The 14,051-nt window shown below is 33.8% G+C and overlaps 1 protein-coding gene across 1 annotated transcript in view; it reads right to left on the bottom strand.

Moving 5' to 3' along the window:
* LOC150107444 (uncharacterized) overlaps positions 1–14,051 on the bottom strand; it is a 526,289-nt gene that overhangs the window by 270,692 nt on the left and 241,546 nt on the right. The window contains exon 6 of the mRNA XM_090392100.1: positions 9,264–9,353. Within this exon, the coding sequence (XP_090248226.1) occupies positions 9,264–9,353 (90 nt within the window). The remainder of the gene's footprint in view (positions 1–9,263; positions 9,354–14,051) is intronic.

Genomic DNA, 14,051 nt, shown 5'->3' with positions numbered 1-14,051 from the left:
GAGCTGTGAACAACCAAAAATAATAAAAATCAATTATGATGAAACAATCATCACATCTTGGGCATCTACTCAATACAAAACATATCAATTGATCAAAATATCATGGAAGAAGTCTAAAGACAAACACTGCTTGGCTGAAAATCTTGTTATCTTGAACTGCAGCCAAATTAAATAAACTGTGAGGCCAGTGTATTACGTCTGTTAATTGTGTGCACTTCTGGTAAGCTTGCCAGAAGTGCACACTGTTTTGCAGGATAAAAAAAAACACAAGTTTCTGGGAGGGAAATCCTGCCACTTCCATGTGAGACTAGTTAATGCACTTTTTTTTCGATTCATATCCCATGTCCTACACAGGATTTGAATCCAAGCATCACTGATACTGATTGAACAATGGAGGCTCCACTGGTGGGGAAGCATTTGGATGATTGCAGTCAATATTTAAAAGCCCATTACTACTATACCTAAACAAGAAGTTTTTAACCAGTACATTTTCCCTTTACTGGCATGTAGCTATGAAACATGGAAATCAATGTAAAATACTAAGAACAAGAGAATTTAGTATGGAAAGATATATGCTCAGTATCACAAGACTAGATCAGAAAAATAATACTTGCATAAGAAACCAAAACAAAACTCTCTCTCTGAGATAACAGACAGAATGAAACAGGCAGCTGAAGTAGAAATGGGCTGGGCATATTGCTCAAAGACAAGACCAATGATGGACAAAGGTACTGAACTAGGTACCACAGGAAGTAAAACAACAATAATGCTGACAAAAATTGACATAATGAATTCATGCTGCTGTTCTGCACATTACTCAGAGTAGAAACAAACAACATTTTAATATAAGAGTGGGGAATAAACTAGAAATGTAACTACCAGAAATGGCAAAGAAATTCTTAAATGTGGAAAAAGATTGCCAAAGTTAACAATTAACTGCATTGTAATTAACAAACAACTGACACGCATTGAAATTATCTTGGAAAGGTCATAATCCAGCAGTGGATCAATAAAGGCTGTGGTGGTGACGATAATTGCAAACACCATTATAACAAATCCACTCCCTATAAAAGCAAAGACTCCATTATAACACCTACTCCCTTAATAAAAAAAAAAAAAAGACATCCTGGCCAAATCATCACAAGCATATCGCTATTTTAAAGGAAATTCATTATAACAAATTATTTCTACAGCCCCCCCCCCCCCTTCAAGTTTTCCATCAAAGCTAGACTAACTCACAAAACTAAACACTACACCCATTAAGAACTTGGACCACATATACTTCATAACCAGAATGTTACTGAACTTTCAGAGATGATTGAGAGCTCAATAATAACAGAAGATCAATTTTCATCCTCATGGACAGGCTGGCATATATCTTTAGATCTTGAAAAAACTTTTCATAAGTTATGTATCAAAGTGGGGATAAACTCTGGAAAGTAAAGGTAGGTGAAAGAAAATGTAATCCATAGGATTCAAAGTCTATCATAACTGAACTGTGGGGAAAAAAAAAAAAAAAAAAAAAGGGGGGGGGGGTAAGGACTGATAAAAGAAAATCAGAGGAATATGTAACAACGCAGGGATAAGACATGAATGCCCTCTCAGTCCACTATTATTTACTGTACTGATGGTTGATATTAAGACTTCAATGGTATAAATCAACATATTTCAGAGAAGTAACTGGTTCTGTCAAATTCTCAGAATTGGGTTTTTGCTGGTGTGATATGGTAATACTGGTAACATAAGAGGGGAAACATTCAGTTTCCCCTCTTATGTTACCAGAAAGAGAGGGAACTGAATGTTTCCCTCTTTCAGTATAATTTAAACTGATACAAAGAAATGATGAAAGAATGATAAAAAAATTAAGATCACCATTTAAGAATAAAGAACATAGTTCTTTTAGTTTCTTTATAGTTCTTTGTATCGCCTCTACCATTAAGTTCAAGGGGAATGACTAAGTTATAGTCAGAATCTCTGTTGTAGAAATGTTTTATACAGAACTTTCTCAAATTGTGTTCACAGAGCCCTAGAGTTCTGCCAAAACTTTTTAAGTGTTATCTAAGAGCATACAGACAATTATAACTTGTATTAGATACCATCTGGCAAAAGTGTGTAGGAGGATTAGTCACATCACCTATCAATGTTAGGAGCTGTGACTCACCAGTTATTAGGGCATAGTGAAAGTATAAATATTACTGTAAATATTTACAGTCTACTCATATCGGTAAATATAAATCTATTTACTGATATGCACAAACAGACTAAGAAAGATTTCTTTCTTTCTTTCTTTCTTTCAAACAACAAATGCTAGTGGAACAGTACCAAAGAACATACACCATCAACAAATGAACTAAGTAGTATGAACGTAGCTGCTGCAGTTGAAAGTGGAACTGAAGGATACACTTAGAACACTGAATACTACACCAATAAGAAGAACAACTTGGACCACATATACTTCATAACCTTCAAAACCATAACCAGAGTTCTACCTTCGCATGACACAAAATGCAAAATCTTAGTTGTATCTATATTATAAAACCCCCATTACTAACTTGTACATATCACATCTCCTCTCATCTATCCTCATATGAACAATTCCACAGGCCAGATATAAATATGATTATCCTTTGCAGGATCTTTTCAACTGCCTCACCATCTCAACAGAACCAACCATGAGTTGTAAATTTATTATGCAGTATGTGTGTGTGTGTGTATGGGGGGGGGGGGGATCTCACTGCTTTCCATCCTCACAGTTACACTTTAATCTCACCACTTAAGAAAAAGAGGGAGAGGGAGAGAAACTCAAAGAAATACAATGAATTTATTGTATTATCCCAAAAATTCATATACAAAGTTCTTTAGTATACACTACTGCTCTTTCTAATAATTATATTTTAAGTCCTTTCACTAAATATGCTCATCATACATGTTGAAAGTTTTTTTCACTTGGTTATAGTTATATCATAAATTAAAGAAGATGCCAAGAAATTATATTCTTGGTTTAATCCTTTATCCAAGTGTAAGCAAACAAAGTTTGCGTATGAAGTGACTTCACAACTGGACAACTTGTATACAGAGGCTAATGACCTCGTATCATTTGGCTTAGTATCCTATATGCAAAGCACATATCCTTACGGACATGTATAATGATATGCATCTTTAATTTATAGTATAACCAAGTGAATAAACTTTCAACATCTATCTCTAATCCAGAGTATTTTAGTAATAAGGTGTGATACCTTTTGACTACTTGTATGTGGAAATATGACTACTGCATTACTTCAACCTTGGTATCACTTCTAGGTCTGGCTCCCACTGATGAGACCTCAATAAGGGTCGAAACCAGTCTGGGTAGTGACCATTCCCATAATGCATAGCATTATACATGTCCGTAAATATGTGCCCTGCATTATGGCATACGAAGGCAAGTGATAGTGAAGTCATTAGCCTCTATATACGAGTTGCTCAGTCGTGAAGTTACTTCACATGCAAACTTTGTTTGCTTACACTTGCATAAAGGATTAAACCAAGAATATAATTTCTTGGCATCTTTAATTTATGCTCATCATACAATAGCATATAATGCGATTGTTGGCTTAATGCGATCTCAGTTAATATCGATTCGATCAAATGATTAGTCCTGCAATTTCATGAATTGTCATCATAAAAGCTAAACAAACTTAATTATATTCAATGAACAAATAAAAATGTATCATTATCTTACATGTTCACTATAATTCTTGGTCTCAGGAACATGCTAACTAATTTCTTTCTTGTTAAAATCTGTTTGCATGCATAAATCAACTTAATGGTATTAGAGGAAATCAAGAGGAAAAAATACATTTATTAACCTCACTAATATTTTGCTGGTTTTCTACTCAGCATCTTCAGAGCACCATGATAACTGTGACAGGCACACAGCACTAAATCAAGTAACTGCTGAAATAATTTAGATTGTAACTGACACCTAAGTCTTCACGTCATGCTGTCTCTCTGTCAGATAACTTATGCCAGTTATTTCATGTGGAAAGGAAAAATATGCAAGCAGCTAGATGGAAATGCAATGAGTTCCCTTCTTTTCCCCCTCTTCTAATAAACTCAACACAGCCACACAAAAACCAGCAGTTTGGCTGCACTATGTTGATGATGTGTTTGCTATTTGGCCTCATCTTAACAGCTAACATCCTAAAATAAACTTCACCATAGAAAAAGAAAGTAACAACAGTCTCCCCTTTTTAGATACACTTGTGGCACGACTTCCTAATGGCTCCTTCTCTGTTTACAGAAAACACACTCATACTGGCAGGTATTTACATAAACAAACACACCATCATCCTTCCCAACAGTATGGCATCCTCAAACTCTTACTCACCGAGCCAGGGCTATTTGTTCAAATGACACAGCCCTTGAAACTGAGCTTAGGGAACTTTGTAACACCTTTTTAGCCAATGGCTACAGCCCATATAAAATAGATAAAATTTTACATGCATCCCCATCTCTCCAACACACAGGAACACAGCAAAACTATTTACATTTCATATGTTAAGGTGTATCAGAAAAAAATAGCCAAAGTTCTTTCCAAATATGATCTCTGTACCACTTTCAAACCTTTCATTCAACCAGCTACTTTTATACATTCTCTTAAAGATCAACTATATCCTCTTGAACATTTGAAAGTGTATAAAGTTCCTTTTGCCTGAAAGTTAGTCTACTTTGGACAGACTGCTAGATCAGTTAACATACACCTTGAAGAACATAAAAATTACATCTGAGATCATCTGTATGGAAAGTCAGGATTGGCAGACTACGTTCTAGATACACCTTCATATAGGATCAAATGGAGAAAACATCTTTATTACATAGAAGTTGTTACAGGTCTTGAGAGGCTATTCTTAGAATCTGCATCTGCAATGAAGCACTATCCCAACCTCAACAAGTATGATTGCATTCATTTTACCAAAGATCTGGGAAACTATCATTTTAAGATCTAATAGCCTGATTTCTCTGAATTAACTTGTTAGGTATCTGATCTATAGAGGGTGCCACTTAAGGACCTTAGGTGTCGGTTACAATTTAAATCCTTTCTGCAATTACGTGTTTTAGTGCCGTGTGCCTGTCACAGTTATCATTGTGCTCTGAATATGCTGGATAGAAAACCAGTGAAATGTCAGTGAGTTTAATAAATGTATTTTTTTCTCTTGATGTTAGTTATACTATTAAGTTTTATTATGGATAATGAACAACACCTAAGTCTTTCTTTACATACATTACATTCTTTTTTAATCTGATACTTATGAGTAAGCAAACAAAGTTTGCACGTGAAGTATCCTTGTGATAAAAAACTTTGTGCAACTATCTCTGATCCAGAGTATTTTAATAATAAGGAGATATACTTTCTTTCAACTTATACATGGACAATATATGACTTCTGCATTAATTTAGCCTTGGCAACTGATGTGAAGTCAATGGCTTCTATATATGAGTAACTTAGTCACGAAGATACTTCACATGGAAAATTTGCTTACACTGAGGTAAAGGTTAAGCAAGAATACAACTTCATGCCAAATTTAATTCACATGAATTTTCAATGGCATTTAACAGCAAATTCTTGAGACTTCAGGGTAAGGATGTAATACTCAAATTGACAAAAGTTACACACAGAATGAAATGATAATGGCTTACATGAATCACATTAACTGTTAGACAAAATAATTTTTTAGTAGTTCTGTTCATCAGAATACTTATGCAAACACTGAATGTGTCATATATCCTATTTTGTTTATCTTGCTTCCTCTTCTTCTGTCATATTTAATATGTTGCCATATTTGATTTAATTCCAACTGCTGAGAGATGTTATATTTCTCCATTATATTCAATACCTTTCTGCTCATAATAATTACAGTATAAACAGCACCAGATGAACAAAATAAATATTGAGTTAGTAAAGAAATGTCTTGTCAACTATGTTATTGTTGATAGCAATGTCTTCACATAGATTCAGGAGACAATCAGAATCAAGTTGAGCAGCTTTCAGAAATGAAGAGTACATTCAAATATACAAATATTCAAGAAAAAAATGAAAGAGTGAAAACCAGAACAAAACCTTAGAGATTCAGTGGCAGACCTTGAAGAAAACATTGATTCAGCCAGAGAGGCATGTAGTGAAGTTGTCTGCAAGAATAGAAAAATCTGAACTACATAGTGATCGAAGAAGTTAAAGAAGAGCTCAAAGAAAAAAGAAAGCATATTGAAAAGTCCTGGCAAGTAAGTCCATGTGCTCTGAGAAAAAGAAAGAAAAATGTAAGAAAGTCTAGCAATGTGTAAAAGTAGCTTTAAAAAAAAAAAGTCATGGGATGATTTTGTTAAAAACATTAAAATATAATTATCAAGAAGGTGGCAAAATGTTCTGGAGCTATTGAAAAAAAAAAAAAAGCTTAGAAATGGAGGAAAGAGCACTGTAACAGGAATCAGAGATGATAAAGGTGACATGAAAATGGCATATATTATAGATGTCTGAAGTAATTACTGAATGAAACAATAAGTAACACAGCAGCTGTGATGGATAATGGTTGGTAGGAATGCAACCCAGAGTACAAATCAATACATGAGGAAGTAAAAGCCATCAGAAAGCTGGAAATGGGAAAGGCAGCCAGAGTACATGATATCTGACCACATAAAAGTTTAACAGTGGTTACAGTGGATCAATTCCAGATGACTGGATTGAGATGTCATACTTGTATAAAAAGGAGAAATACAACAATGTGAAAATTACAGAGGAATTTCCTTAGCGAGTGTTCTTGGATAGAGCTAGTATACTTGAGAAAGGGCTAAGATAAATTATGGAGGAGAAACCTGGAGAAGAACAAGCTGGGTTTAGACCAAATATAAGTTGTCCAGATCAGATTAACTATTAGTTGAGAAATCATAAGAATATAACAAGGATCTAAATTTGTTATATACAGACCTTGTTATATGTTAAGTTTTATAGATACAGAAAAGGCACATGGCAAGGTGCCAAGAGAAAAACTATTCAAAATGCTAAACTTAGATGGTGTAAATGGTACATTATATCAAGAAGTAGTACATAGTCTATATCTGAGTTGTAAGGCAGCAGTTAGAATTGAAAGACGAAGTTGATTTGAAGTCAAATCAGTTGTGAGACAATAATGCACATTACCTCCACCATCATTTATCAGCTATATGGAGCATATTATGAAGGGGGGAAAAAAGTAGCATTAGGCCTGATATCAAAATTGGAGGTAGTCAACTCAGCTTTTTACTTTCTCCAGATGATGTTATACACCTAAAACAAATCCAGTAAAAGTCTACAGGATTCTCTAACTTCACTGAATAGCTAAGAAATTAGGTATGAAAAAAAAAAAAAAGATGACTATGAAAATAGTTAGGAATACTGGAAACATCAACTGCATCCTAAATGGACACTTTATAAAACAAAAAAAAAAAACATTTCGACCATTTAGCCATAATTTTAAATGAAGAATATTAATAATAATCTTCTCATCGAGGGAAGCTGTTCATTTACTAGATGTACTCACTACCCCTAAGGGCAAATTATTCCACTCATGCTCTCTGGGAGAAAAATCTAGCTCTTACCCCTTTCTTGACTGAGAACAACCTTAACTTCCATGGATACCCCTGTGTCTCTCCCCACCTTCCATATAACGAAAAATTTCATCATTTTGCCATCATCAAGATGACAAATTAAATATGGAAATGGACAACAGAATTAGCATATCTGGTAGTAAGGATTCAAATGAATAAATTTATATGGAATAAGAGAGAAATTAATCAAAACACTAAATCAGCTGTATATAAGACAGTGCTCAAATGATTTTAACTTTTGGATCTGAAATATGGGTTAGAAATGAAACACTGGTAGAATCATATTAAAAACAACACTATTAGGAAGGATCTTGACATTGGTAACATTTAGGAGGAGTGTATGACCAGAAGTAATCTTGGGTGGTATGGTCACAAACAGAATGGAAGAAGAAAATTTAGAAAAACAAGTGCTTATTGGCAGGATGGCAGGAACAAAACCTAGAGGAAAATTAAGGTCTAGATGGATTGATACAGTAAAAAGTGTGTGCCTTAGAAGACTAAAATATAAGATCTGACAATATTGGAGTCATAACAGATAAATTAATATGGAGGAAACCTGTCAACAGGAATTCAGTAATAGTCACAGTTCATCTAAACTCACACTTACATGGAAGTAAATTTATTAGACATAAATTTACAAAATGTAGATTATGCATTTGCTATTTGGTCTTATAGCCTACACACACATTTTTAGAGCATTTAAACAGCCAGTATCCAAAAATACATTCAATCATAGAAAAAGAAACAAACTCCTTACAGACACACTAGGTGCATGCACAGCAACCAAATGGCAGTCACACCACCACCATCATCCATCCCAACACACAGAACATCTTCAAAACACTTACAAGGACAACAGCAATTTTTTGGCAGAAAGACCTGGGTTGAAATCCCATTTAGAATGTGAAGAATCTTTATCAGAGCTTTTCAAAACTAATAGTGAGTTGGCTTGCAACATAGAGGTGGCAGAGTTTTTTCTCCTAGAGACTCAGATTTTTCATCCTGCAAGCCTGCCAGAACTCATGCAACTGATAGTCATAATACAATATGCAGACAGGATTAACGATTCTCATCAGAGCATTAATTATGTTTTAAAGAGGCCAAGTTACCTGATCATGACAGACCAATTAGCCTAACATGCAAAGGGAAAATGAACCATACAGCGCTATTGGAAACTAGTTTATTGCTATAGGATAATAAATGAAAGAGAGAAAAGGAAATAATTTTTCCATACCATAAAAGTTATAATTTAAGAACTATTATGGCACTTCCTAATAAATCTTAGTCCTAATTCTAATGAATCTACATATCATTCTACATAAGAGTGACATATTTAGTTATACTTAACAAACTTAGCTTTCACTTAAATCAAAATGAGCCTAGAACTACTTGTTTACTGTCATAACCAAAAAAAAAAAAAAACTGAAAGTCTTAGATTTTTTTATTTACTTATTTAATTAATAAGTATTACTCAGTGAATTTAAATGCATTAAAATAAAATAAGATACTAAGCCAGTGAAATTATCAAAATCCACTGATTCTGACTGGCTTCCTTCAGAAATATGTGTTTATCTTGTCAAGCACTTTGAATACTTATTCAGAACATGTAGCTACTTATGTCAATAAGGAAAAACACTTACTTGAATATATTTTAAAAAGGATGTTATATTCTCTGAAACAAATTCTATTTTTCCATCTGTGTTCACCATAAATACAAAACCATCTAAGGCCTATAAGAAATAAAATCTAGTTTAAGCTAATTCATAAAGGAAACTGAAAATCAATTTAGTGTTTCATATAATAAAGTTTGCCCAATAAAATATTTTTCACATTCTTTTTTTTTTGATACAAGAACTGATAACTTATATTTAAGCAAGTTTAGATTAAAAATGCTTTGTAAGCCATGCACTTAGCAAATACCACTATAATGAAATAAAGAACTACAGAAAAGTCTCAGACTACTTAAGTCCCATGGAACCAATGCTATTTTAAGCTCACTAATATAAACAGTAAAAGCTGAAAACCTTCACTATAGCAAAGTGGATTTTCTAGCACAATCATGAAATAGTTATAAATATAACAAAAGAAAATCATGAGAAACAAAACAAAAGAAAATGATATACAGACATACCACAGTCACATGACACATTAGGTTCCAGACCACTGTCATATAATGAATCACTGCTTCTCCCCCCCCAACACGCACTTGTAGACACATGTAATGACTTAATGTTGCATAAATGACATAAATAAAGCATTTAATTACATCAGATACACAAACAAATTTGAAATAATTTTAATAAATGAAAAAGTTATTCTGAATAGCATGATTTAAGAGAACACTACAACTAGTTTGGTCAACAATCTATGATATTAAAAGTTTCCGATTTTGGCGATAAGATTATCACGTTTATGGATAACTGTAGCATTAAGAAGTGCAGCACTTTACCTTCACTAAGAACTTTATCTTTATTTGTAGTAACTATAACAACAGTAGTGTGAGGTAAGTTTAGCCTGTGGCCTATTTCAGTGTTCGATAGACCACGGTCCCTAAATTTAATCATTTTAATCTTAGTATCTAATGTGATATGTTTACTCTTATCTTCTTTTCGTTGAAGCAATGGCACCCTTATTTTGAATTTTATCTGCCATTATTAACAATAAAATTATAATTCACAGTGAAATACGAAAACACAGAGTGATGCAGCAAGCAATGACGTCATAAACACACAGTTCATGAAAACTAAGCATCGGATGATTCACGGAAGCATAATGTCAATAAAACCATTGTATGAGCAAATGCAATGTCACATAAATGGGCACTAGTTATAATTGAAAAGCATTGCATGAACAGACTGTCGTAAAGCAAAGCATCATAAGGTTGGGTACTACAGTACTAAGGAATATATCATACACAAATGATTGGCAGAAACCATACATAAAACACACAAAATGACGACATAAAGTATAAAAGCAAACATAAGAAAGAATTAGAAGAGCATGAAATTATAAAAATCTAGAATTATTACTGTTTAAATTTTGAAAAGTTACATTAGATAAAATTAATGTCACTTACTTGAAATCATCATAATGAACTACTCTAAATATGTGCAGACCATAAAAATTTAGGCTTTTACAATTAAAATAAAAAATTTGGGTTAAAATTCAAAAATTGTAAATCAGAAATTTATAATTTGTTACCATATAGATAAAATCTTTCAAACACAAAATGAGATGCTACCCACAACACATTCTATAACTTTTACTTCAAAGAAACATTACATATTCAAGAAATATTGCATATTCACAATATTTCTTTACTTTGAATTTCAGTAAAAATGAACACTACCAATTTATGTCAGCTGTACATCACTTGGTCTTCGTCAAATCAGGAGGCTCAAATTCACACTAGCTATGTCTATCTTTATCACCTTGCATCTCCCCTCAGGCTGACTAATCTAATATTCATCTATTCCCTTCCTCTTTGTAACTGGAGATAACCAATCTGACTGACTGACTGACTGATGATGCTTTCAGGTTTTTTTATTATTATTATTATTTTACTGGTACAGAGTGCACTTATTTAGTTTATTATGAAGATTTCAGGTATGGCATGGTTGGTCGCGTGGTTAGCATATCACTCTCCAGCTAAAAGGCTGTGGGTTCAAATCCCGCCATGAGCATGGATGTTAGTGATTGTCTGTAATAATAATAGTGGTGATGCTGGGCAGTAGATGGCATTGGTGTAGGAGGCAGTTTGTGGATGAGGTTGAGTGGTGGAGACGGTGAGTTGCAGAGTAGGTGCCCTCCCTCGATGAGTCTTAGGACTCCCTAGAGGTCAAATAATAATAATAATTTAACTAATGTAAGATTAAAATTTTAACACTGACTCTGAATTTTCATTTTTGTAATTTCATATTCTTCTAGTTATTTCCATTACTGTTTACATTTATACTTTTTCATGTCGTCATTTTGCATGCTTTATGTATGATTCCTGCCAAACTGTGTTCAATGTGTGATTTCCTTTGGTCTGTTTCCTGGTATTTATTTTATTTTATTTCTCATGATTTCCTTTGTTCTGTTCAGGTTATTCCTTTTATTTCTCATGAGTTCAATAAATTAAAGATGCCAAGAAATTATATTCTTGGTTTAATCTTTTATCCAAATATAAGCACACAAAGTTTGCACTTGAAGTGACTTCGCGACTGGGCACTAAATAGAGGCTAATGACTTCACATCAAAGAAAATAACAAAATAATCTGTCACAACTTTTTAGACCTTCAAAAAGCTGACTCAATATAGCACAAGGCATTATGGAAAATTTTAGAACATTATGGTATAGACAATAAAATCATTAGGAGATTATTAAATCTCTATATTCCTCATCTGATATGAGAACTGAAATTAAAAATCACAGCAGTGAGCCGTTCCAGGCAGAACGGGGTGTAAGACATGGACGCATCTTGTTCCCTCTTCTTTTTAATTGTTTTCTGGAATATGTCATAGATGAAGCTCTTCATGAATATGACACTGGAATAGTAGTTGGCAGACTAAGAATAAACTTACGTTTTGCAAACGATATCAATCTTCTGGCAGAAAGTGAAGAAGAATTACAAGAGATAACCAGCCACATTTTCGAACATTAAAAAAATATGGATTATACATAAACCTGCAAAAAACAAAAACAATGATAACCTCAAAATCAGACATTGAACTCTTAAAGATACAAATTAACAATAAACAAACTGAAAATGTAAACAAATTCACTTATCTAGGAAGGACGTTGAGTCAAGATGGTCGCTCAAAAATCGACATTAAATACCGAATTGCAAAGGCAACTGTGGCTCTACAGAAGGACGTTGAGTCAAGATGGTCGCTCAAAAATCGACATTAAATACCGAATTGCAAAGGCAACTGTGGCTCTACAGAAGTTAAAATCATTGTGGAGAGATAACAAAACAGCAATCACAACCAAAGATTTTGAGAATTCCATATACCGCTCGTGAAACCAATGGAAATGCCTGAAAACTGGTCGATTCAATAGACGGGAAAATATTCTGAGAGTCATCAGAAGAAGACAGATGAAATGGTTAGGACATGTGGAGAGGGCTAATGGCATTCCAAAGCAAACACTAGAAGGAATCGTTCCAAGATCAAGGATTGGGGGCTGACCTCAATAGCATCAAAAACAAGAGTCCGAGATGATTGGAGGAGGCTAACAAAGAATATCACCTACCAGCCATGAGTGACCCAACGGTCCATTTAGGACCACGGGAGAGAAGAGACTTTACAACACTTGCCTTAATATCCCATAATGAAAAGCACATATCCTTTGGACATATATAACATTATGCATTATGGGAAGGGTTGGTACCCAAACCAGTTTCAACCTTTATTGAGGTGAAAAAGTAAAAGGGTGCTCATCACAGGTCTAGAGTAGTTAGTATAGGGGTGCAAGGGAGCTTGATAGTATTAGGAGAAAGAAAAGACAGATAGATAGTATGAAAGATAGAGAAAAGGGGGCCTCAGTGCATTTATATCATCATGTAGCCAAAGGCTATCAGTTTTCCTTTTTCACCAATCTCATATAGATGAACAGCCAAAAGACCAATTGAAACTAAAGTGCAAAGATGTTTGATACTCAGGTAATCAGTCTTATCTGAGTTAACTGCCTTGAGTTGGCCTTCTCTGCCTGGTATTGCTCTCCATTCATCCCTGCAATTGCCTATAAGACCACAGTGAATTAAGAGGATGGAACCATTTAAAAAATGTCTCATAGCAAAAATAGACAGAATTTTATCTCCCCCTGGTGAATATTAATAATGTGGGTGGTCCACACCATCTAGCCAAATATTTGATAGGACCTAGAATGCTTCTTTCTAAATACAAAAATTGTTTGATTGAACAATAAAATGTCCATAATACAACATTATGAAGCATTTGGATGTCATATTACTGGTTTTCACATCCAAGTTTCCTCTTGGATGTGAAATTCTTCCAAAATTCTAAAATTCTCTAAAAGATTTTGAACAAGAGACTGCTTCAGCATTGGAAAGGGTTCTTACCTATGTTCATAAGGATTCTGCCTGATCTTTGATAAGAAGCTACAGTTCAAAACAACTCTCAAACCAATGAAACCTTAATCAGAAAGCACTAACAAAAGGTGAACATAGTTCCTCAGAAAAATTTGTATCTTTAAAGTGGTGCAATACAAAGACAAAAAATCCTATGTCAGATTGTTAATACAAAAGTAATTCAGAGACATGATTAACTCACTGAAAGTAATTTAATATAACACATATTTCATGGTATCTCATCACATCATTAGATGTGAATACACAAAAAGAATGGAGAGTTACATGAAGTTAGAATTGAATGATAACAGATGTTACAGTGCTTCCACTCTACAGCTTGCTGGCCAGTAAAAT

Source organism: Typopeltis vanoorti, chromosome 4 (assembly GCF_054136105.1).
Source record: "Typopeltis vanoorti isolate ZY-2024b chromosome 4, IOZ_Tvanoo_1.0, whole genome shotgun sequence".
Lineage (NCBI taxonomy): Eukaryota > Metazoa > Arthropoda > Arachnida > Uropygi > Thelyphonidae > Typopeltis > Typopeltis vanoorti.
Note: the sequence above shows the minus strand (reverse complement) of the source record. Positions and strands in the feature narration are given on the sequence as shown.